Here is a 26,910-nt window from a genome sequence, read left to right on the forward strand (position 1 = left end):
CTTTTAATTCATTGTTGTTTGTTCATGTCATGTATTACTAAATTGAATTTAGCAAGAGGAAATCCAGTTTTTAACCAGTTTTATATGCCAAATAGAAGAGGAGATATCCAAGATAGAATCTTAATTATCTGATATATTGGATTAACTCTGCAGAACATATCCTTTTTTACAAGGAATCCTCATCTTTTATTATGACTGAAAATAGAGTAAATGACTATAATACCAAATATGAAATACTCTATGTTGAGTGATGTATCTTTAACTTAAAAGCCACATTTACCTTTTGCACTATTAATTTTGGTATAAATCCATATCCACATTATAATTTACAGACCACAACATTTATATAATATATTTATTCCTGCCAAGTTTTTCATTACATGTTGAGCCTTAAGAGAGTTTTTAAGGTTGAAAATGGTGAGTGATCAAATTGAATCAATCCAGTACAGTTTCAATATTAACATTATTATGAATATATATATATAAAAATGTATCAGGTGAATACATTCTGATACATTTTTATTGTAATAAACTTCTTTATGAATATACAGAATCAGTTGGGAATTCCTAACCTTTTTTGTGACATTGGCTCCTTTGGCAGTCTGGTGTGGCCAAAAACCCTTCTCAGGATAATGTTTTTAAATGCATAAAATAATACAAATAGGAATAAAAGTAAAGCAGTTGCATTGTAATACAGTTTTGCACATGGTCCACAGTTTAAAAACACCTGCATCAAGATTTTGAATAGCCCTTTAGTTAATGTATTAAAAAATGCCTAAGAGTGTATCTAAGTAGAACAGTTTCTTGAATGTGTAAAAGCCAAACTGACATATGTTCAATAAACACATATCTAACAAAGCCCTTAGATTGTATCTTGTATATTTTTGCCTTTAAATCCATATGTAAGAATTGTTATCAGTTTGGGAATAAGAATACGTATAATAAAGAGATGGTGGAGAAGAATGGTTTTGTTGTGACTTATCTATATTCCTGTGTCATCTAGTGAACTTTAAATTCTTGGTATCAGTATACACACCTTTAAAGTTAACTTTGAGCATTTTAGCACATTACAAATTTGAGTCCAGCCCAATTCAACTGTAGAGTTGGGGCATTGATTGGCTAATTAAAGGTATGAGTTTAGTAAAAAGACGATATGAATGAAAGAGTAGAAGGAAGGAGTTCAATAGTGACAGAAATAGGACCAATGGAGACAGAATTGGAAAATAACCTAGAATGTGGAAAAATAACTACTACACACTACAACACTAAAAGTATGAGAAGAGAAAAATAAGGAAAGGAAAGACCTACCATTAGTTTAATTAGTAGTTTACTTAACCACAGTTCCACAAGGCCTGGAATGTGTGGAAATGACATTTCATCTTTTGTGTGGCACTACATACCTCATGTGAATATAATAATATTTTACCTATTTCTTTTAAAAAATAAGTTAAAGAGTGGTTGAATTTCTTTTAATTCCCTTATACAGTTTTCTTATTTAATGGTTATTATGTCATCCTATCCCCTTTTTCATGGAATGGGTGGAAACAGGCCTAAATTACAAGAGGTATTGTGCTGACGTATTTTGGAAACCATACCACTCAATGTGAACATCAGCAGGTATTAGTTATACGTTTACAGAGAGTTTTTCTTTTCCCTTTTCTAATACCTTTCTGTCTCCTTTGACCTATATATAGTGAAACTGAGGTTTTCAGAGTTAATTTTACATATCAAATAATTTTTGCTTGTGCATTTGCTTGATTTCTTATTTTTTTTTTTAGTGATTTGTGGATTATGGATTTAGAAAGATCAGAAGATAGAAAAAAATCCCTGATATTAAAAGAGAAGGTATGTTATTTATAAAACATAATGAGTATATATCTTTTCATGATTGTATTTTAAAACATTGTTATTATTACTACACTTAATTACCACAAACTCCATAGACTACACAGCCCAAGAGGAATGTTCTAACCCCCTGTCCAAATCTGAGCCCCTCTGAAACTCCCTTTTATATGGAGGCACTTCACAACCTGTACCAAGTGAAGAATGGGATGAAAGAGAACTATTTATAAATCTTGTCAGGTTGGAGCAGTGGACGGTGGGTTGGCTGCTGAATACTCCAAACATCAGAATGCTTTTGAAGTCAAGGAAAAAATTTGATTCATTGCATTTTGTTTTTTTAAACCATAGAAGGGAAAACTGATCACATGGGCAGGGGAAATACTATCTCTGTGCTCTATGCATTTATTGTTTTAGCATAAGATTGTAATTGCTGCTAAGCCCCTTTGGAGAAAAACTCTCCAAGGCATGCTGAGGTTAGGACTGTGTTTCTCAGCGTTACTTTTTGGCATCTGTTTGCCTTAGGCCATGGCTATTTTAAATATTTATATATTATTATACAAGAAGAAAGTGATTTAAAAACCCATATAATGTGTTATAGGAGCTCAGAAAGTGAAGAGATTAATTTAGAAGCTAATGGTTAAGAGGAAATATATAATTATTTTTCCTGAAAAAAATTTTCCTAGTAATTGAATTTCTGACAATGTGGTTTCCAAAGGAATAAGTGTAATACCGTAATCTGAAACTCTGCTTTGTTTGTATGTAAATGTGCTGGAATATGCTTTGTGTTTATCATTCCAAAAAGGGGAAATCCATTACCTTGTCCTACATAGTTTATGTGTATGTTTACGTGACTTCCTATGTAGTCTAACAATTACAGAGAGAAATATCCATATATAAGTGGATCAAAGCATGGATTTAAAAAAGCAAAGAGAAAGAAGAAGTGATTTACTGGATCTGACACCCTGTTTACCATTTCAGGATCAAACCAATACCAAATTCCAAGGACATAGTAGGGAGTCCAGCAGACAGTAAATGAAGTGGCAAATGCAACCGTCATCTTTAGGGTCCTCAGTCGAGCTTGTGGTATATTATTCTTGGATTGATTCAGTTGTAGTTCTTTTAGATAGAGAAAAGAGTAGGTGTTTAACAACCAGTTTTATTACAAAACCAAAATAGACAAAAAGGAAGACAGAATCATAATTCAACCTGATGAATATAATGGAAGCAAATTTCTAATATTTTTAATAATGACAATTTGTTTGAAAAGCTTGTTTATATTTCAATTTTTCCACTATGTTACATAATAAATAGAAAATATTAAAGATAGTAGTGCTCTTAAAATAAATTTTCCATCAAACTAATATGGATTTGAAATAAGGGGTTACTCAAATTCTTAAAATATAAATTTAAGAGAACAGACTGAGGTTGAGCTGAGTTGAATTCCCTACCTTTTGGTTGTCATGCCAACATAACCATGTTTACTTTATAAATTTATAAATTCCTCCTCTTTCCCAACTGGCCACATAGGAGGTGTCATTGCCATTGTGGGAGGCAGTGTAAGCTTGGCACATGGAAGAAACACATGCATTGGAACTGGTGTCAGAATCCTAGTTGGCATTAAGGACATTGAAGGACGAGGACAAGATGGCAGAGTAGAAGAACGTGAGCTCACCTCTTCTTACAGAAACACCAAAATCACAACTAACTGCTGAACAAAACATGCTGGGACCTACCCCCAAAGATACCCTACATCCAAAGACAAAGAAGAAGACTCAATGAGATGGTAGGAGGGGCTCAGTCGTGATAAAAACAAATCCCATATATGCTGGGTTGGCAGCCCACAAATTGGAAAGTAATTATACCACAGAAGTTCTCCCAAAGGAGTGAAAGTTTTGAGCCCCATGTATGGCTCCCCAGCCTGGGGGTCAGGCAATGGAAAGAGGAGCTCCCGGAAATTGAGACTGTGATTAAAAATCTTCTACCAAACAAAGGCCCAGGACCAGATGGCTTCACAGGAGAATTCGATAAACATTTAGAGAAGAGCTAACACCTATCCTTCTCAAACTCTTCCAAAATATAGCAGAGGGAGGAACACTCCCAAACTCATTCTGCAAGGCCACCATCACCCTGATACCACAACCAGACGAAGATGTCACAAAGAAAGAAAACTACAGGCCAATATCCCTGAGGAACATAGAGCAAAAATCCTTAACAAAACACTAGCAAACAGAATCCAACAGCAAATTATAAGGATCATACACCATGATCAAGTGGGGTTTATCCCAGGAATGCAAGGATTCTTCAATATATGCAAATCAATCAATGTGATACACCATATTAACAAATTGAAAGAGGAAAACCATATGATCATCTCAGTAGATGCAGTAAAAGCTTTTGACAAAATTCAACATCCATTTATGATAAAAACTCTCCAGAAAGTAGGCATCGAGGGTACTTACCTCAACATAATAAAGGCCATATATGAAAAAACCCACAGCCAACATCTTTCTCAATATTGAAAAACTGAAACCATTTCCTCTAAGATCAGGAACAAAACAAGGTTTTCCACTCTCACCACTATTATTCAACATAGTTTTGGAAGTTTTAGCCACAGCAATCAGAGAAGAAAAAGAAATAAAAGTAATCCAAATCGGAAAAGAACAAGTAAAGGTGTAACTGTTTGCAGATGACATGATACTTTACATAGAGAATCCTAAAGATGCTACCAGAAAACTACTAGAGCTAATCAATGAACTTGGTAAAGTAGCAGGATACAAAATTAATGCACAGAAGTATCTTGCATTCCTATACTTTAATGATGAAAAATCTGAAAGAGAAATTAAGGAAACACTTCTCTTTACCGTTGCAACAAAAATAATAAAATACCCAGGAATAGGCCTACCTAAGGAGACAGAAGACCTGTATGCAGAAAACTATAAGACACTGATGAAAGAAATTACAGATGATACAAACAGATGGAGAGATATACCATGTTCCTGGATTGGAAAAATCAATATTATGAAAATGACTATACCACACAAAGCAATCTACAGATTCAATGCCATCCCTATGAAACTACCAATGGCATTTTTCACAGAACGAGAACAAAAAATTTCACAATTTGTATGGAGACACAAAAGACCCCGAATAGCCAAAGAAGTCTTGAAGGAAAAAAGCGGAGGTGGAGGAATCAGACTCCCTGACTTCAGACTTTACTACAAAGCTACAGTAATCAAGACAATATGGTACTGGCACAGAAACAGAAATATAGATCAATGGAAAAGGATAGAAAGCCCAGAGATAAACCCATGCACCTATGGTCAACTAACCTATGACAAAGGAGGCAAGGATATACAATGGAGAAGAGACAGTCTCTTCAATAAGTGATGCTGGGAGATCTGGACAGTTACATGTAAAAGAATGACATTGGAACACTCCTTAACACCATACAGAAAAATAAATTCAAAATGGATTAGAGACCTAAATGTAAGACCTGACACTTTAAAACTCTTAGAGGAAAACATAGGAAGAACACTCTTTGACATAAACCACAGCAAGATCTTTTTGGATCCACCTCCTAGAGTAATGGAAATAAAAGCAAAAATAAACAAATGGGACCTAATGAAACTTAAAAGCTTTTGCCCAGCAAAGGAAACCATAAACAATAAGAAAAGACAACACTCAGAATTGGAGAAAATATTTACAAATGAAGCAACTGACAAAGGATTAATCTCCAAAATTTATAAGCAGCTCATGCAGCTCAATATCAATGAAACAAATAACCCAATCCAAAAATGGGCAGAAGACCTAAATAGACATTTCTTCAAAGAAGATATACGGATTGCCAAGAAACACATGAAAGGATGCTCAACATCACCAATCATTAGAGAAATGCAAATCAAAACTACAATGAGGTATCACCTCACAGCAGTCAGAATGGCCATCATCAAAAAATCTACAAACAATAAATGCTGGAGAGGGTGTGGAGAAAAGGGAAACCTCTTGCATTGTTGGTGGGAATGTAAATTGATACAGCCACTATGTAGAACACTGTGGAGGTTCCTTAAAAAACTAAAAATAGAACTACCATGTGACCCAGCAATCCCACTACTGGGCATATACCCTTAGAAAACTATAATTCAAAAAGAGTCATGTACCACAATGTTCATTGCAGCTCTATTTACAATAGCCAGGACATGGAAGCAACCTAGGAGTCCATCGACAGATGAATGGATAAAGAAGATGTGGCACATATATACAATGGAATATTACTCAACCATAAGGAGAAATGAAATCGAGTTTTTGTAGTGAGGTGGATGGACCTAGAGTCTGTCATACAGAGTGACGTAAGTCAGAAAGAGAAAAACAAATACTGTATGCTAACACATATATATGGAATCTAAGAAAAAAAATGATTCTGATGAACCTAAGGGTAGGACAGGAATAAAGATGAAGATGTAGAGAATGGACTTGAGGACATGGGGTATGGGAAGGGTAAGCTGGGACGAAGTGAGAGAGTGGCATGGACATATATATGCTACCAAATGTAAAATAGATAGCTAGTGGGAAGCAGCTGTATAGCACAGGGATATCTGCTCGGTGCTTTGTGACCACCTAGAGCGGTGGGATAGGGAGTGTGGGAGGGAGACGCAAGAGGGAGGAAATATGGAGAGAAATGTATATGTATAACTGATTCACTTTGTTATGCAGCAGAAACTAACACACCAATGTAAAGCAATTATACTCTAATAAACATGTTAAAAAATTAATACACAGAAATCTGTTGAATTTCTATAAACTAACAATGAAATTTCAGAAAGAGAAATTAAAGAAAGAATCCCATTTACCATAGCATAAAAAAGAATAAAATACCTAGGAATAAACCTACCTAAAGAGGCAAAAAAACTGTACTCTGAAAACTATTAGACACTGCTGAAACGAATCAAAGATGACACAAACAGATGGACAGATATACCGTGTTCTTAGACTGGAAGAATCAGTATAGTCAAAATGACTCTACTGCCCAAGGCAATCTACAGATTCAGTGCAATCCCTATCAATGTACCAATGGCATTTTTCACAGAACTAGAACAAAAAATTTTAAAATTTGTATGGAAAACAAAAATACCCAGAATAACCAAAGCAATCTTGAGAAAGAAAAACAGAGCTGGAGGAATGAGGCTCCCTGACTTAAGAGTATTCTACAAAGGTACAGTAATCAAAACCTGGTATGGGAACAAAAACAGACATATAGATCAATGGAACAGGATAGAAAGGCCAAAAATAAACCCACACACCTTTGGTCAGTTAATCTATGACAAAGGAGGCAAGGATATACAGTGGAGAAAAGTTAGTCTCTTCAATAAGTGGTGCTGGGAAAATTGGACAGCCACATGTGAAAGAATGAACTCAGAACATTCTCTAACACTATACACAAAAATAAACTCAAAATGGATTACATACCTAAATGTAAGGCCAGATACTTTAAAACTCCTAGAGGAAAACATAGGCAGAACACTCTTTTATGTAAATCACAGCAATATCTTTTTCAGTCCATCTCCTAGAGTAATGTAAATAAAAACAAAATAACCAAATGGGACCTAAATAACTCAAAGGCTTTTGCACAGCAAAGGAAACCATAAACAAAATGAAAAGACAAACCTCAGAATGGGAGAAAATTTTTGCAAATGATGCAACCAACAAGGGATTAATCTCTAAAATTTACAAGCTGCTCATGTGGCTCAACATCAAAAAAACAAATGACCCCTCACAAACTGGTCAGAATACCTAAATAAACATTTCTCCAAAGAAGACATACAGATAGCCATGAGGCACATGAAAAGATGCTCAACATGGCTAATTATCAGAGAAATGCAAATCAGAACTACAATGAAATATCACCTCACACCAGTCAGAATGGCCATCATCAAACAGTCTACAAATAATAAATGCTGGAGAGGGTGTGGAGAAAAGGGAACCCTCTTGCACTGCTGGTGGGAATGTAAATTGATACAGCCACTATGGAGAAGAGTATGGAGGTTCCTTAGAAAACTAAAAATAGAACTACCATATGATCCAGCAATCCCACTCCTGGGCATATATCCAGAGAAAAACATGGTTCAAAAGGATACATGCACCCCGATATTCATTGCAGTGCTGTTTACAATAGCCAAGACATGGAAGCTACCTAAATGTCCATCGACAGATGAATGGATAAAGAAGATGTGGTACATATGTACAGTGGAATATTAGCCATTAAAAAAATAAAATAATGCCATTTGCAGCAACATGGATGGACCTGGAGATTATCATACTAAGTGAAGTAAGTCAGACAGAGAAAGACAAATATCATATGATATTGCTTATATGTGGATTCTAAAAAAACCTGAAACAATTGAAGTTATCTACAAAATAGAAACAGACTCACAAACTTAGAGAACAACCTTATGGTTATCATAGTGGAAGGGTAGGGGGAAGGGATAGATTGGGAGTTTGGGATTGACATGTACACACTGCTATATTTAAAATAGATATTCCCTAACACCATACACAAAAATAAATTCAAAATGGATTAAAGACCTAAATGTGAGTGGACAATATAAAGGTCTTAGAGGAAAATTAGGAAGAACACTCTTTGACATAAATTACAGCAAGATCTTTTTTGGCCCACCTCCTAGAGTAATGAAAATAAAAACAAAAATATACAAATGGGACCTAATGAAACTTAAAAGCTTTTGCACAGCAAAGGAAACAATAGACAAGACCAAAAGACAACCCTCAGAATGGGAGAAAATATTTGCAAATGAAGCAACTGACAAGGGATTAATCTCCAAAATATACAAACAGCTCATGCAGCTCAATATCAGAAAACGAACAACCCAATCAAAAAATGAGAGGAAGACCCAAACAGACATTTCTCCAAAGAAGACATACAGATGACCAAGAGGCACATGAAAAAGATGCTCAATATCACTAATTATTAGAGAAATGCTAATCAAAACTACAATGAGGTATCACCTCACATTGGTCAGAATTGCCATCATCAAAAAAATCTACAAACAATAAGTGCTGGAGAGGGTGTGGAGAAAAGGGAACCCCTTTGCACTATTGGTGGGAATGTAAATTGATAGAGCCACTATGGAGAACAGTGGAGGTTCCTTAAAAACTAAAAATAGAAGTACCATGTGACCCAGCAATCCCACTACTGGGCATATACCCTGAGAAAGCCATAATTTTAAAAGACACAAGCACCCCAATGTTTATTGCAGCACTATTTATAATAGCCAGGACATGAAAGCAACCTAAATGTCCATTGACAGATGAATGGATAAAGAAGATATAGTACATATATATATATATATATACATACAATGGAATATTACTCAGCCATAAAAAGGAATGAAATTGGATCATTTGCAGAGACGTGGATGGACCTAGAGACTGTCATACAGAGTGAAGTAAGTCAGAAAAAGAAAAACAAATATTGTATATTAATGCATATATGTGGAATCTAGAAAGATGGTGCAGATGAACCTATTTGCAAGGCAGAAATAGAGACCCAGCTGTACAGAAGAAATGTATGGACACCAAGGTGAAATGAATTGGGAGACTGGGATTGACATATATACACTAATATGTATAAAATAGATAACTAATGACTACCTGCTGTGTAGCCCAGGGAACTCTACTCAATGCTCTGTGGTATCCTAAATGGGAAGGAAATCCAAAAAAGAGAGGATATATGTATACATATTGCTGATTCACTTCACTGTACAGGAGAAATTAACACAACATTGTAAAGCAACTATACCCCAATTAAAAACAAAAAAAATAGATAACCAACAAGGACCTGCTATATAGCACAGGGAACTGTGCTCAATACTCTGTAATAACCTAAATGGGAAAAGAATTTGAAAAAGAATAGATACATGTATATGTATAATTGAATCACTTTGCTATACATCTGAAACTAACACAGCATTGTTAATCAACTATACTACAATATAAAATTTTAAAAATTCATAAATTTTAGTATTTGAGAATGCACCAGATTCTTAAAGCAAAAAGGCACAACTGCATCTGTGAAGTTAAAGATGAAATAGTCCATTACACGTTCAAGTTCATATACTCAACATACAAATGTGCATAGTGTGTGGATATATTTGTGGGTACAGGAGATTTGAATGTGATACAGAAAAGCTTAACTTTAACAAGTCTATTGGCTACCATTTAACGAGTTGTACTTTGCTACATTCTAGACATTAGGTGTTTGATAGAGCTTTGTGATGGACCAGCAGGAACAAGTTGCAGATGCTTCTATCGGGTAATTGGAGTAACTGTCCTTTCATTTTTAATTTCATGCTGCAAATTTATAATATTGGGAGTATTAAATTACCTCATATCTAAATTGGGGATAATAAAAGTATTGCCTCATGGGTTGATTCTGAATATTAAAAGAGTTAATTAATATACGTAAACTGCTTAGAACAGTATCTAGCGCATCGTAAGTGCCACTCTGCTTCTATGCTTTGAGTATTGCTGTTAAAAGCTGTCTACCCCCAATTAACACCAAATCTAAGGAATACGTACTGTGGGGATCCTGATGAAGGACGCTTGTCAGGGTGAAGATGATCTTTGCATTGCAGATCAACATGATGAGAAGAGGGATGATGAAGAGGCAGGTGAAGGTGAAAAAGTTATAAAAGGCTTGATGCCACCATTGTGGAAAACTGCAGTGTGTTACACATTGAGAGAAACCTTCTGTCTGTCCAGAGTCATCTTCTAAATGGATCATCCTGAAGATGTATAACTGTATAAGAAAATTTTTAAAAAAGTGATGTTGCTTATTTTCAAACAGTATTTGCAAGTTTTCTTGAAAGTTTTCTCTTCTGTATTCTGCTAACCTTCTAACATGTTGTTGCCCAAAGCAACTGCTAAGTATCTTGATATTCTTTTGGCATTTCTACAAAAAGTTATAAGTGGATTTTTACTTAAAATATGTTTGGGTAATGTGAATGGATCTGTAGGATTTTGGATTTCTTTTGCAATTATTTCAACCTCGCAGCACAATCATCAACCAAAGATTTAAACCTTGTTTGTATTTCAATTTCAGATGCTATTATGCTGAGTAAACTTTTTGCGAGTGATTTTGCAAGTGATTTTATTGTTATGTCCTCAGCACATAAAACTGTGTCTGGTATTTAGAATATACCCTCAAAATACAAATTTAGATTTTATTTTTGAGACAAAATCTCATTAAAATGGTCATAAAACATGAACAGACAGTTCACAGAAAAGATATAACAGTGGCCCTTAATCATATGAAAAGACGTTCAACCTCACTTATGAGAGCAGTGCCAACCAATTAAGGCTACAATGATATGCCATCTTCCACTATCAAGATTGGCAAAATTAAAAAAAAAATAGCACACTTTCATGGTAAGGCTGTAGGGAAACAGGGACTCATACATTGCTAATGGGAATGCAAATTGGTACAACCATTAAGGAGGGGAATTTGGCAATAACTAGCATAACTACATATGCATTTACCTTTGACTCAGCAATCTGACATTCAGGAATTTACCCTGAAGATACACCCCTACTTCCATTATATGAAAATACATATGCACAAGATTATCCATTGATGCATTGCTTATAACTGAAAAACATTGAAAATAATCTAAATAACAATTCATTGAATAGTAACTGAATAAACTACAGTTGGCCACACAATGGGGTGCTGTACAATTGTAAAAAAAGAGTAAGGGTAACGTGTGTGTGTGTGTGTGTGTGTGTGTGTTTGCGTGTGTACACATAAATACATTTATTCCAGCTCTGCCTGTGGAAAGAGCCTAGGAATAATGACATCTGAGTAGCAATGAGCACACCCAGCACTCCAGCACCCAGATCTTGTTTTCTAAGTATCATTCTCTATCAGAAGGAACCAGACCTAACTGGAGAAATGGGTGATCCCAAGGCTGGGGAAAGCAAAGTACAATATGTCCTTGGAACAGCTGTTGTGCTGAAAAGTCAGGAAATGCCCAGAGAATGATGGAGCATGTGAAAAATGTTCAGGCACCAGCTTGAAAGAGCTTCAGTTGGCCAAATCTGGGATAGTTTAAGCATGAAAACAAACAAACACTGATAGAAAACAATGATAAACTATCGAATAAAGAAAGAAACCATGACTCCATGCTGATATAAATTACAAACCAACAACGACAAATAAATGGGGAGAGGAAAAAGCTCTTTACTGTAGAAAGTCAATTAATAAATGTAAAAGGTATAGTGGAAGTAGTGATTACCATTTTGTAATCACTATAATAATAATTGATTCAGGCAAGAATCACCAATGGATGGTAAAAATATGGGTGTAAGTTTGAGGAGAGTAGTTTATTTATATCATCTCAAAGTATCTACCTGCAGGATACATGTCATTATAACGTTATTATAAAATAATAACTTTACTAGTCAAGAAATAACCAAATAATTAACATTGCCAATAATGGGACCAATTGACAGTTTCTGCTTCCTTCTAGAATGTGCTGCTGTGTCACCTCTTAGGTATTTTTTGCTAAAAGTGTGTGGATGAAGAATGTCACCTACCATATCAGTAAACAAAGAATGTTGTGGCCATCAAGCCATAGCCCCTGCAGCCACCCCCGAGTGTGCACACTGAGGGCATTCAAGATGGAAAAAGGCAGGATACTGGCTCTAGATAGTTAAGGTGCATTTCAAAGGGATGATTTCAATAAGTCTGGACTCTTGCACCTTCCCATACTTAGAAAAACACTAAATTCATTAACTTGAGATATATCATTTTTCTTTAATTAACAATAATCTTTTGATGTTCCGACTACCTGTTTTTTGTTGCAAAACAACCTATACATCCTGGCTCCTCCCTTGCTTCTTGGGAATATTCCCTCAGAGTTATCTGAGAGGCTGTCTTCTGGGCTTACGTCCTCAGAAAATCTACTGAATAAAACATAATTCTCAACTTTTAGGCTGTACATTTTTTTTCAGTCGACAAGTGCATAACCTGAATCTACCCACGAGCAAACATCAGACAAACTCAAATTGAGGGACATTCTACAAAATAATTGGCCTGCACTCTTCAAAAATGTTAGCATCATGAAATTCAAAGGAAGACCAAGGAATGGTTCCAGTTTAAAGGAGACTAAAAAGACATGGCAACTGAATCCCTCGCATAATCTTGGATTTTCTTTTGCTAAAAGGGATATTATTGAGACAGCGAGTGAGATATGGATAAGGTATATAGATAAAAAATAGCACTGTATTAGTGATAATTTCCTGATTTTGATAATTAGTACTGTGGTTATGTGCTAGAAAAAACACAATGAAGTATTGAAAGGGACGTCATGTCTGAACTTACTTTTAAACAATCCAGAAAAAAATGTACACAAGAGAGAGAATAAGGCAAATAAACAAATGTAGTAAAATGTTAATATTTGGGGAATCAAGGGAAAGGTATCCTAGAAATCTTTGTATGATTCTTGCAACCTTTCTCTAAATGTGAAATTATGTTAAAAAAAGAACAAGTTGAGTTAACTATTAAGGAAATGTTGCAAGTGGTTTTCAAAAACAAGTTTTAGTGGACATTTATTTATCCTTTCCCCATCCATCAAGCACATTTCTGACTTCGTCATTTCCAAGATTTTCTACTGAAAAACTTCGTTTTACCATGAAACATTAAAATGAAAAGAGTGCCCAAGCACTTAAAAACTGATAGCAAGTTAATTCAAGCAAAAATGTTACAGGATTTTTTAAGCAAATGAGGGAGAGTATACATTTTCATTAGTTTTGATTAAATTAGTAAATTTAAATTACATTTAATTAACTTAATAGGCCCAGAATTTCTTTCCTTTTGGGGAGGGCTGGAGTGGGAGTAGATTATGCCTTAAAAAAAATACTGTTTTTCCTCTTTGCTTGTAGAGTAGAAAAATTTTACTAAATGTAAAATATAATAAAATATATACAAATGTAATAAAATGTAAGTAAGTATAATACAAAATATAAACCTATTTCTTTTATTTGTAGTTAAAATGTTGATTTTCAGTTTCAGATCTTTTCAGCGTCTAGGGCAAAAAAGAATTTTAAAATCAATCCACTAGAGGACGCCAATGATCATATTATCTACCTTAAGTCGAAATGACATACATTCAGCTAATTCTATTTTATGATCCAGACCAACTTTTTCCACATTACAAAGTGACCGTTTCAGTTTTTCCATACTTCTTTGCAAACTGACCTTTAAAGTTCAGTTTGAATTTGACTCAACAGGTGTTGTGAGTTGAAATCCTTGGAAGAGTTCCTTCGCATAGAATCGGAGAGTCCTATATTTCTTAAAAATCTTTTTCTCTCTACCTCTCCAATCAGCCTTGGAACCAGATGACCCGAATTTCATTTTCTGCTCTGCACTGGGTCACATTTTCACTTTAATATTTCACGTTTTTAAGTTATAATGATGAAACTTTCAATAAAATTGACTTTATAGTACTATGATTTGAATTTGGTTGTCATCTTTATTTATGTAACAAATGTTACTTTTTAAAGCAACTCCTTGGTCAAAAAACTATACTAGGCACACTCTGTTGTAAAAGATGACCTTCATATATCCTGCCATCAGGGAATTAAATTTTTGGTAGGGGAGATATAGCATGTATGTGACATCTGTAATACAAGATAGACTGTGATAAGTTCCCAAGGAGAAGTATCGTGTTATGAAAATTCAGAATCTTACTTGTCCATAAATTAATTTGTTTTAGGCTTGGTTCCGTTTATTTTCAGCTCCAAGGCCATGTTCATTTGAATGATTAATATAAGGTTCCACTTTACTTCCTGTGGTTCTTTTGTCCTTGGATCATATTTTTAAAACTTCTTTATGTTTCTTTACTGTCATGCCTGGCCCCAGTTCTCATCAGTGTTTGCTTTATTTTGCCCTCAACAATAGCAATCTGTTTTCCATATTTACAGTCCTTGCAGATGCTATTCCTCATAGCATATTATTTTTAACCTTCACCTTACCCACGCTAGTGACAACATGACTTAATCTTTTCCAAAGGTGATTAACTTTAGATGATGTGCTTCAGGTGCCTCTCATCTATAAAAGGGAGATATTAATAGTATCTGCCTCTAGGAGCTGTCATGACAATAACAAGTGAATACTTGCACTTAGAGTAGTGCCTGGCACACAACACTATGTAAATTATAATCATTATTAAAATAAAAATTTAGAGGCACACAACTTATAAATATGTATCTCATATATATGATATATATGTGTGTGTGTGTGTCTGTGTTTTTTGGCCGTGCCATGGGGCATGTGAGATCTTAGTTCCCTGACCAGGGATTGAACCTGTGCCCCCTGCATTGGGAGCACAGAGTCTTAACTGTTGCACTGCCAGGGAAGACCCTCTGATCTCTCTCTCTTCTTTTTTTAATAATTTGTAAGAGTCTTTTTTTTTAATTAATTACTTTTTGTCTGCTTTGGGTTTTCGTTGCTGCGCACAGGCTTTTCTCTAGCTGTGGCAAGCGGGGGCTACTCTTTGTTGTGGTGCGCGGGCTTCTCATTGCGGTGGCTTCTCTTGTTGCAGAGCATGGGCTCTAGGTGCACTGGCTTCAGTAGTTGTGGCACATAGGCTTAGTTGCTCCGCGGCATGTAGGATCTTCCTGGACCAGGGATCAAACCTTGTCCCCTGCATCGACAGGCGGATTCTTAACCACTGAGCCACCAGGGAAGTCCGTCCCTCTGATATCTCTTAACTATCTATTCTCACCTTAAGATTTTCCTGTCTTTTTCTTCTTCAGCCTCCTACAGGAAGAAAGAAAATAGATAATATTGTATAGTGCGATATATTGTAGTCATTAAAAACTCTGGGTATGGAGCTAACTGGATGTACTGACATCTCCACTTACTAGATGGTAATCTTGGCCATGTTACATCACATTCATAATCTTAGTTTATTCATGAATAAAATAAAGATAATAATTGTATCTAATTTATATGGTTATTGGGAGCCTTACATGAAGTAATGAACACAGAAGGGAGTTCCCTGGTGGCCTAGTGGTTAGGATTCTGGGCTTTCACTGCTGCGGCCTGGATGCAATCCCTGCTTGGGGAGCTGAGACCCCTCAAGCCGTGCAGCATGGTTGAAAAAAACAAAACAAGACAAAACAAAAACACAATACAGAAGAGGGACTTTCCTGGTGGTCCAGTGGTTAAGACTCTGCACTCCCAATGCAAGGAGCCCACGTTCGAACTAGATTCCGCATGCTGCAACTAAAGGATCCCTCATCCCGCATGCTGCAACTAAAGATCCCACAGGCGGCAAAGAAGATCCCTCATACCTCAACTAAGACCTGGCACAGCTAAATAAATAAATATTAAAAAAAACCCCACAGAAGCATTTAGCACAGTTCCTGGCACATATTTATGTACTGAATAACTATTATTTATCAAAATCATTATTGTTATTTTTGCTATTAGCATGCTACTACTATGTTCCAGTACTGTTTTGGGCATATTGTACACGTGTAACGAGTATTTATTGAATTTAAACTGCTTGTCAAGTTCAGCAGTGCATTCTAGCCCTGTAAATTCTGTGTGTAACAGGCAAGCCTCCACATTTATTCAGACCACATGTCTTCACACCAAAGAATAAAGGATTGCTCATATACAACAGACCCTCCAAATCTGTGGGTTCCATATCTTCAGATTCAACCAACTGCAGATGGAAAAATATTTGGAAAAAAAATTTCAGAAAGTTCCAGAAAGCAAAACTTGAATTTGCCAAGCTCCAGCAACTATTTACATAAAACTTACATTGTATTTACAATTACTTACCTAGCATTTACACTGTATTAGGTATTATAAGTAATCTAGATTTAAAGTATATGGGAGGATGTGCGTAGGTTACATGCAAATACTATGCCATTTTATATAAGGGACTTGAGCATCTGGGAAATTTATTATCTGCAGCCACGGGGTGGGGTAGGGGGAGAGGGAGGATATCGGTGAACCAATCCCTCAGGACACTGAGGGATGTCCATATCTTCCCTGCAGGCCTGGGTTACCTATAGAATTAAAAAGCTGTCAACATGTAATTCACCCTAGTAACACAGATAAACTAATGATGTGAACTCTATCTGCAAATAATTTGCTGCTCTGGAGTTCTTGTGGTCTTAGGTGACTGTCATTGGAAACCTTATTATTTTAAATTAGATATGGACACATCTAATTCAGGAAATATTTTCTTCTTAACATGCACTTACTAGCCTAACCATAGCCGGTTTTAAATCCTTTCAGATTCTGTTTGTTGCCTTGCCTCCCCTCCACTCCTCTCCTCTCCCCTGCCCTTCCCTTCCCTTTCTTTTCCCTTCCTTTTCTTCCTCACCCTTCCTCTCTTTCTTCCTTTCTTATCCTGCTTTTAGACACGATACTTCCAAGAGTGGAATCATTGTGCTCTGGCATATAGAGCTTTCAGAGTGAGTAGGACAGCTTGGTGACTAGGGAGTATATTGGCCAAATTTACTTATCAGTCAGAATAAATGTCATAATTTGAGAAATATGAAGTAATCTTTATATAAGCAATTTTCTTTGCTGTTTCTTAAATAATTATTAGATTTTCATACTCATATTTCCTTATTATTTTTTTCTCCTGACTTCAAAAACCCTGTTATGAAGGAAGTAATGAAGATAGGAAAAGAGGAAGGAATGAACATTGAGTGTTTAAGTATAGTCTTGTACTGGATGATTTTATATATCTTACTTGTTACAATTGAAAATTACAAAAGAATTGTAATTCTTTACAATTACCCTTTTAAACTTAGTTAACTAATTTACTCAGATAGCTGGTAAGAGACAGCATTGAGATCTGAAACCAGCTTTGTTTAAATCCAGTATCCATGCTATTTTGACTATCCCATTGCCTTTCAGACTTGCAATGGGATCTGAGGTCTTCAGAGACTATGACCAAGCAGAGGACTGGGGCTCCTTTATCCCTATTTGACCAGAGCAAGTCCACTTATATCTGTTTCATTTACTGAAGCTCCACATAGAATTCCGTTTTAAAAGAAAATTCCATTACTAGCAAAAAGTATGACATTTTGGCCACACTATGCTAAAACTTCTGAAAATATATCCCCAAATCATCACAGAACACTGAGGTTATTAGGAGGTGGAAAAACAAGGTGGTCAGTTTGAAATTTGGTCATTCTGAGCTCTAGCAAAATGTCATAAATTCTTAGATTCCTGGCAATGTGACAACCAGCTCGTTAGTTTATTTCTTCATTCAACTTAGGTATGAATTACTCAAGTGATAGAATATCAATATATGCACCAAAAGATGAAGATAAAAGTCATCCTTTCAATGTAAATTGGCCACGACAGGATGCGCCTTTGTCAATGGGCTTCTTCGTGGAGCATTGTGAAGCGTGAGGTGTACTCACTCTGTATCCCATGGTCTGGAAATAAAAAGCCCTCCCTACCTCTTGTCTTCCCCATCAAATACACATAACATTAGTCACAGGGTTGAAACTTCTTTTATTCAGAGAGAGAGCAGAGAGCTATTATAAAAAGATAAACTGGACTTAGTGAAGAGACAGGAGTCCAACAGGCCAAGTGGCATTGGGCAAACAATCCCTTTAAACCAGTGCTTTTCAAACTGCGGGTTGTACCCATCAGTTGGTTGTAATCAGCATTAAAAAATGAAATGGAACAGAGTAGAATATTTATTTTATGAAAACTTTTCTCAGTTATAAGTGTGTGAGAGAGACAAAGTCTTTATGTAGTATGTATATCTTTCTGTTACTGTAAAAAAAGTTTGAAGGACATTGCTTTCCAAGGTTCTCTTTGTATGTTCTCTTATATGTGAAATGGGGACAATAACACAGCTTTTATGTACCTCACAGAGTCAATGTAAATACCAAAGATTCTGACTGTGCGGTTTTTCAGGAAACTTCAGCAAAGTGCTTTATAAATTTAAAGTGTTGCTGAAATCAAAAATGGGTCATTTGTTTTACAAAATGAAAGAGTACTACCATTTTCTGTGGCCCAAATTCACACAAATCTCTCAGGTAGAGTAATGTATTTGAGCTCAGCCTATTACATGAAATTCCTAAACAATTCGAAATTAATTTCATATTTTCTTTTCATTACATCAAGACAGATAAGTATTTGGCATTTTCTTTCTGTTATTGCTGTGATATACTTAGATGAAAATAATTGAATTAATACATCAATATTTTATTTATAGTCTCTGGGAGAGTCCTTTAAAAGAAAGTGAAATTCTGGGTTTGTGTTTGTTATTTTCACAAATTGACTTATTTAGACTTTTGTTTAGACTTCCATTTGCATCAATATCCCAAATTACCAAATGCTTTCCAAATAGCTCTTTTACTAGCCTGCCTTCTCTCCCCCTTCAAACAAACAGACAGGCAGACAAACAAACAAACCCTTCTGTTCCCAACCTACCGGTCTATTTCCAATGGTTTTAAAACTCCTTGGCTAAAAATATTGGAACTTTATTTTACTTTGGTCTATTACTAACCCCCCTAAATCCAATTTGTTGCCAAGCTTTGTTTTTTTGGTTGAAAAGTCCCTCATAAATACTATCAACCTCCTCTAACACCATCCTAGCCTCCAACCTAACTACCTCATCACCAGATGACCTGAAAAGGCTTCTTTGCCTCTCTCCACTCTATTTGGTTTATGTAATTTTCTCAAAACTTTTTTGTTAAAAATCATTTTAATAATGTACAACATGATGGCTACAGTTAACACTGATGTATGATGTCTAGAAAAGTTGTTGAGAGTAAATCCTAAGCATTCTCATCAAGGAGAAAATTTTTTTTTCTTTTTACTGTATCAATATGAGATGATGGATGTTAGCGGAACCTAGTGTGGTAATCATTTCACAATATATGTAAATCAAACTATCATGCTGTATCCCTTAAACTTATACAGTGATGTATATCAATTATTTCTCAATAAAACTGGAAATAAGAAAAAAGAAGCAAAAAAAAAATTTTACTCCTTGCACAGGACTCATGAAGGCTATATGGCTTCTGCATTATTTTCAGAATTTCCCCTGGATATTGGTGTCTTCTGTTATATACATCCATTCCACCCCCAATGATTGATTCATTTATCCAAACTTTTTTTTTCTTTCTTTCTTTCTTTTTTTTGTAAAAGGTGAAAGGTCTACTTGATCTGGAGAGAAACGGGAGTATCCAAACATTTAAAATTTCTATTTTTGTTGGGTATCTCATTGTGTACTGTGAATATTAAGTTGAACATAACAGTCTTCACTGTTGTAAGAGCAAATACCATAATGGAAAAGACAAACAAATACATAATCATAATGTTTTCTGACAAAGAAATAATGTGCCATGAGGTTAAAGGAAAGACAGCAACCACCAAATCTAATTTCCTGCTACTCTCAACTCTCAGTCTTTCACTTCAGCCAAACAAGTCTCCTATGAAAATTAATCACTTTTCAGCCTTTGCTGAGAAATATATGTGAACCTTGGCTTACTTTTTCCATCCAAAACTCATTCATCTTTAAAAACTCAGTTCATCCTTCTTTTACCCTAAAACCTTCCTTCACCATTTCAACTCTTGTTCATCTCTCTCTCTCTTCTTACACTTCTAGTACATTTAAAAACTTTTTGGTACATAGTTATATTCATTTTATGTAAGTTTTGTCTCTACAACTGAATGACACTTTCTTTGAGGGCTGTTTCTTTGTTTCATCAGTACCGGGCTCAGTGTTAGGAACCTAACTTGTGTTTATCTTTTCTAAGAAAACTGGACAATACACAGCACTCCTACTTTAAAGAAGTACAATGGAAAATTTCAGAACATAAGCCTTTGCTAAGCAACCTCATTTTAAGTGACATATTTGCTAAACTAATTCTTGTATATGCAGTCACTGTGAGAATAATTGTAATATGCTTTTTTTCCAGGGGAATGAAAGCATTTTGGTTTTTCCCATTTCTTCTTCAATAAAACACACACTGATGTACAAAAAAATGTTAAGTGAGGAATTGGTGGGAGAATTTAGATATCTAGCTTTCTAGTGCAAGAAAATGCACTAGGAAGAGAGAAAAAAATTTTTTTGAGGGTTACAAATATTCAGATTTTATTATAAATAAAATACTATTTTTTTAAACATAAAAGAATGCCAAGTGTTGCTTTTTATTTACTACCCTGGAGAGCAAGACTGTAGATTTTAAGGCAAACAGCTAAAGTGAAGGCACATGGAAAAGGGCCACAGTTGGAATTAAAAGGGAAAATTTCAGGGAATAGCTATGTATGTTCCCTGTGACACCCAGCATTCTGCCGCAGCCACCTTGTCAATTTTATTAATAAAATACAGATAACTAGAACTATACAATAAAATAATGGCTATATTGCAGGAGTGTAATTAAGGTATCATCTTATAAATAACTTTTATTTTAAAAGTAAGATTCTGCTTATGTGTCCTGGCTATTGTAAATAGAGCTGCAATGAACATTGCGGTACATGACTCTTTTTGAATTATGGTTTTCTCAGGGTATATGCTCAGTAGTGGGATTGCTGGGTCACATGGTAGTTCTGTTTTTAGTTTTTTAAGGAACCTCCATACTGTTCTCCATAGTGGCTGTATCAATTTACATTCCCAACAACAGTGCAAGAGGGTTCCCTTTTCTCCACACCCTCTCCAGCATTTATTGTTTTTGATGATGGCCATTCTCACCGGTGTGAGGTGATATCTCATTGTAGTTTTGATTTGCATTTCTCTAATTATTAGTGATGGTGAGCATCCTTTCATGTGTTTGTTGGCAATCTGTATATCTTCTTTGAAGAAATGTCTATTTAGGTCTTCTGCCCATTTTTTGGATTGGGTTGTTTGTTTTATTGATATTGAGCTGCATGAGCTGCTCATAAAGTTTGGAGATTAATCCTTTGTCAGTTGCTTCATTTGCAAATATTTTCTCCCATTCCGAGGGTTGTCTTTTCATCTTGTTTATGGTTTCCTTTGCTGTGCAAAAGCTTTTAAGTTTCATTAGATCTCATTTGTTTGTTTTTATTTCCATTTCTCTAGTATATATGGACATATATACACTACCAAATGTAAAATAGATAGCTAGTGGGAAGCAGCCACATAGCACAGGGAGATCAGCTTGGTGCTTTGTGACCACCTAGAGGGGGGGGATAGGGAGGGTGGGAGGGAGGGAGATGCAAGAGGGAAGAGATATGGGGACATATGTATATGTATAACTGATTCACTTTGTTATAAAGCAGAAACTAACACACCATCGTAAAGTAATTATACTCCAAAATAATGTTAAAAAAATAAAAATAAAATTCTGTTTAAAAATATACCACACAGATGGAAAAGGGGAAAAGAAACAACGAATCCCCAAAATTTCACTGTGGCCTAAGACTTAACTGGAGTGAACCTGACCCATAGGCTAGATGGAAAACTACCTTAACAGTCTATCTTCAGTCCTTTTCCTGCAACCTTGACCAAAATGTCTGTTAGGATGTGGCCACTTAACAAGAGGAACTAGCTAGGAAACACTGATGTGAACACTTGGCAAGAAAGAGCCACGCTTCCTGTTATAAAAGAGGCCTGAGAGGAGGAACGGAGTGGAAGCTTAGGAGAATGCCAGGTCAAAACACTGGTGAGTCAAATCTGGGATGCAAGGAGGAGATGGAAAGGGGAAGAACTAGGTTAGACCACCTCTCCGTCTCTGCCTTTCTGCAGCACAATCCCTGATGCCCTACAAGTACTCAGTAATTATGCAGCCCCTCATCAAAATGATCCATCCAGCTCAAACAGTTGCCAGAAGGTTTTAATGTCTTGCACTATTTAGTGAGTCCTGTGTGACAGTTTTTGTTTGTTTGTTGTTTTTATGCCACCTGGCCAGTTTAGAATGTCTAGATAAATTTCCATTTGTAGTGACAAGTTTTTGGAGAATCACAGTAAACTCTGACTTTACTTCTTGACACATCCTTGTACCCTGGGTTCACCATAGAGTACCTTTACAAGCATAGAGACAACTTGTTCATCTGTTATTAAAGGATCTTTGTCCTTTTCAAGAATGTGTCCTTTTCTTCAGAGATCTGACTGTTGAAAAGGCAGATTCTGCAGGTCAGTCAATCAGGTTGCCTCTGACGAAGACAGTCTGGAGAGATATCTGCTTTCTATAGGAGAGGGCCTTGCCTGAAGCAACAGTCTTATAGTTTTTCTAACAGCATGTTACAGTCTAGCCTACCTCCAGAAAAGCTCAAGTCAACCTCAGGGAAATGTTCAAATTTACAAAAGTCTGAGATTTCCCACATTTCCTCTTTATTCAATCGCACATAGCTGCAAACTGCAAAACAACATACTAATCAAGTATAGTTCTCTCTAAGCTGCAATGACAGAAGACTCAAGAAGCCCCAAGTAAAACAAGGTATACGTACTTTCTACCTATGCAAATTTCATTGTTCCTAAAGGTTCTCTCAATTTACCATGTCAACCTGAGTGAAAGGAAAAGTAGATGGAAGAATAGAATGGGGATGTGGTCAAATTTGAGAATAGCTACATTTTCAGGGAGCATTTACTAGGTACCAGGGATTATGATAGACACTTTAACACACTATTCATTTAATCATCACAAAAGGTGCATAAAGTAGGCATTACCTCCATTTTATAAATGAAGGAACTGAAACCCAGAGGGGTTAAGACATTTGCCCAAGGTAACAGAGTAGAGCCAGGATTAAATTCCACACTCTGACTTCCAGAACCCAAGCTCTTAGAGATAATACAATACTGCCTTTGACAAGACCTTCATTCAAGTTTATATAGGCAATCTGTGATCTCCATGTCCTAAAAAGTTTATGATACTGGTTTACCTGTGGTCCAGCAAAGATGCTACTGAGGAGCCAGGCCAAGCCAATCATGAGCTGTCCGAGCTTGTTGTTGCTTTTCACAGCTAGGGGCCTCGTGATGGCCAGAGAGCGGTCCAGGCTGATCACCACCATCACGAAGGCGGGGGCGTACATGGAGAAAAGCTTCAGATAGCTGAGGACTTTGCAGAGGAGTTCTCCAGCATACCATTGCACAGTGATGTTCCACATTCCGTCCAGTGGCATGACAATCAGAGTCTCCAACAGGTTGGCTAAGGTCAAATGTTTTAAAAGCACTTTCATTCTTGAGAGTTTTTTCCCTTTTTCTTTCTTTTGAGTCCACTTCTGAAGTTTCAACAAGAAAGAAGCATTGAAAGTTGTGGAGAGTAGAAAAAGGAAGAAAGTAACTGTCACTCGAATCTTTCCAGATAAGGTCAGTGTGGGGAGGTTGCCCTGTGTCAGCGGGATGCTGCTGTTGATTGCTGAGCAGTGATTTTGATTCTGTTCAGGAGAGGCACTGTTTGCCATCCTTCACGGCTGATATAGCTTCAAAACTTGTGTTTCTGGCACTTCTGATGTTTTAATTGTAATTGCACTCAAAGTCCTGTTTTATTTCAGCCTTCTTTAAAGAGAAACGTCACGGGTTTATATTTACGTCAAAATTTGTCCCTGAGATACTTTATATTTAAAGTGAAATATCAAGGTGAACTTGTTTTGTGGGCTTATAATCCAACAGAGTGCTAAAGCGAGCAAACACTTTCTGAGGGCCAAATGTAACTGTAGTATCTCAGCAGATGGCCTGGTTTCCACCACATTTTTCTTAAGTGAAGAAGGACGTTTGAAACTTAATTTTATATTTAAAATTCACTTATGATAGTGTTCAAATAACTCTAATGAAGAGATTTTCTAAAAACTATTACATGTCAATAGATGCAAAATGAAAAAAAATACTAAAAAAAGAACTTGATCCAGTTAAACTTTGTTGTTTTAAGAAACTAATATATTTCTCAAAAACGTTTGTTTTCTTTTCAATCGCAAACTGCTGAGCATTCAAACACTAGATAAATAGATTTATTTAAAACCATCCTCCACGAAACACCAAATTAATGCCTTAACAGTTAGAATCAATTTGATCTGATACAAATTGGGCTGCATTCAAATTTACCAGTTTTAACAGTCAGATTATCCATGCTTAAGTTAGAGTAAAATCATTAACTATTTTTTCTGTTATTGCCTTGATTTCATAATTGTCTAAATATTATACCTGCCATTATTGTGCATATTGCATAAGGTGACTAGGTATTGGAGAGAATACTGTATAAATGCTGTAACCACATCTATGTATGTTTATATATAATATGAATATTTGTTTATATCCCTTTATATGCAATCTGATTGTTTCACATTAGGGTCACTTAGAAACTTTCTCTGTGTTATTGCTTTAACTTTCATGATGAGTGCTTGATGATGTTGTTTACTAATACTGGTATGACTTAGATTGGAATTTATTAAATCACCAGCTTGATTTGTCTTATGTCAACTAGTTTGCTTCTGTGGCAGCCAAAGAAGGAATAATGTTAAGAATAAAGGTGGCTATTTTAATTTAGATGGTCCATTCTTGTTGGTTCATTTATTTGTTTGTTCTGTCTTATATTCATTTATTTAATAAATAATTACTAAATACCTGCTATATATACTCTCTTGGCCTTAGCAGGTGATTAAAACGTGAATATGGGTAGGCTTCCCTGGTGGCGCAGTGGTTGAGAGTCCGCTTGCCAATGTAGGGGACACGGGTTCGTGCCCCGGTCCGGGAAGATCCCACGTGCTGGGGAGCGGCTGGGCCCGTGAACCATGGCCGCTGAGCCTGCGCGTCCGGAGCCAAAACGTGAATATGGCATCAACCAGGCCCTGAAGGAACCTATTTGGTACTATAGAAGATTAGACAAGAGGACTGGATTTACCTTATGTGCCTCCTCAGTTCCTGCTGTGCTGGCTCCTGGGTCTTGAGCAGCTTAGACCAGTTGCTTACCTGGGTTCCCCTTTGGTTGTTACCACATGCCCAGAAATACTGGCTTTTCTCAATACTTCTAGACTTGGATGAAATATTATACTGCAGGACATGAAATCTGGCTTCTTAAGTGCCTTTCTGAAGGATCTATAAATATTTTCAAATGGATTATTTTGGTCCTGAAATAAACTACTTTAGAAAAATTAGTGGGAGGAGTAGATGAATCAGAAATCAAGAGGCAGGTGTTTTTTAGAAAAATGTAACAATGCATTTTTAAGCAGAAATATAGCATAAGTATACAGTTCATGCTACTCATTATTTGTGGTAATTCTGTTCTACAGAGTTGCCATGAATTCTGAGTTAGTGAATACTGAACCGTTGCTCCTCGTGAAGATACAGGGTTAGGTTTCTCCAAGCCAAAAACATCATTTGCATCATACAGATTCATTTGCCAATGTCTTTGTAAAACAAGCCCAAACTCATCAGTGTTGAACACCTGCTCCTCCACATAACCCTTTTCCTGTATAACACAGAGCAGATATTTTTAAAATTCTGTAATATAATATTGTAAATCAACTATACTTCATTAAAAAATTCTTCCCAAGATGCGATGCCTGATTTGCAGAAATTGCCTCACCTGCAAGTGTGACATTTTTCACACTATATCACCTTTCAAAATGTGCAAACCGGTAACCATAAGTTTCTTTGGCTTTCAGTCTCATAACAGTGCTGTCCACTCTACTTAAAAAAATTAGCCCTCATCTCATGAATCCACAAATTTCACCACTTGTGCATGTTTTCTGTGGTTTCATCACAAACTATAGATTTCACCTTAGCACTCTCCGAAGCAGCCTCATGTACAGATCAGAAAATTTCCTCTTCCTTTTTCTGGGTATACCATGGTTTTGAGTCATTGACATTGAACTCATGGACAGAGCACTATCACTTTTGCCTGACAAGGCCCATATAACACATCCATTTTCTCCATAAGGCACATCACAGCCTTCTTGTGCTTAGGAACACTGGACAGGACTTCAGCAGTATGCTTGGGGGGCCATTTTAACAGTGAAATCACCAACAAAAAGCACAAACATGGTACTATACATACCATGAAAAATGTGGTACTAAATAAACCATGAAAAGGATGCTAGCTTGGAATATG

The 26,910-nt window shown here is 36.0% G+C and overlaps 1 protein-coding gene across 2 annotated transcripts; it reads right to left on the minus strand.

Moving 5' to 3' along the window:
• Window positions 1-2,713: 2,713 nt before the first annotated feature.
• On the minus strand, window positions 2,714-24,268 carry GNRHR (gonadotropin releasing hormone receptor; the record flags this gene model as incomplete). Of its 2 annotated transcripts, none has more annotated exons than XM_082838372.1 (3): window positions 2,714-2,958; window positions 10,432-10,651; window positions 23,747-24,268. In XM_082838372.1, 3 exons carry the CDS (start codon window positions 24,266-24,268, stop codon window positions 2,714-2,716), a joined length of 987 nt encoding a protein of 328 aa, XP_082694498.1. The 2 variants fall into 2 exon arrangements, with proteins under 2 accessions (XP_082694498.1, XP_082694499.1); XM_082838373.1 differs by having other exon boundaries at window positions 2,931-2,958; window positions 10,432-10,523.
• Between the last annotated feature and the right edge of the window lie 2,642 nt (window positions 24,269-26,910).

Source organism: Leucopleurus acutus (genome assembly GCF_964270905.1).
Source record: "Leucopleurus acutus genome assembly, chromosome: 4".
NCBI lineage: Eukaryota > Metazoa > Chordata > Mammalia > Artiodactyla > Delphinidae > Leucopleurus > Leucopleurus acutus.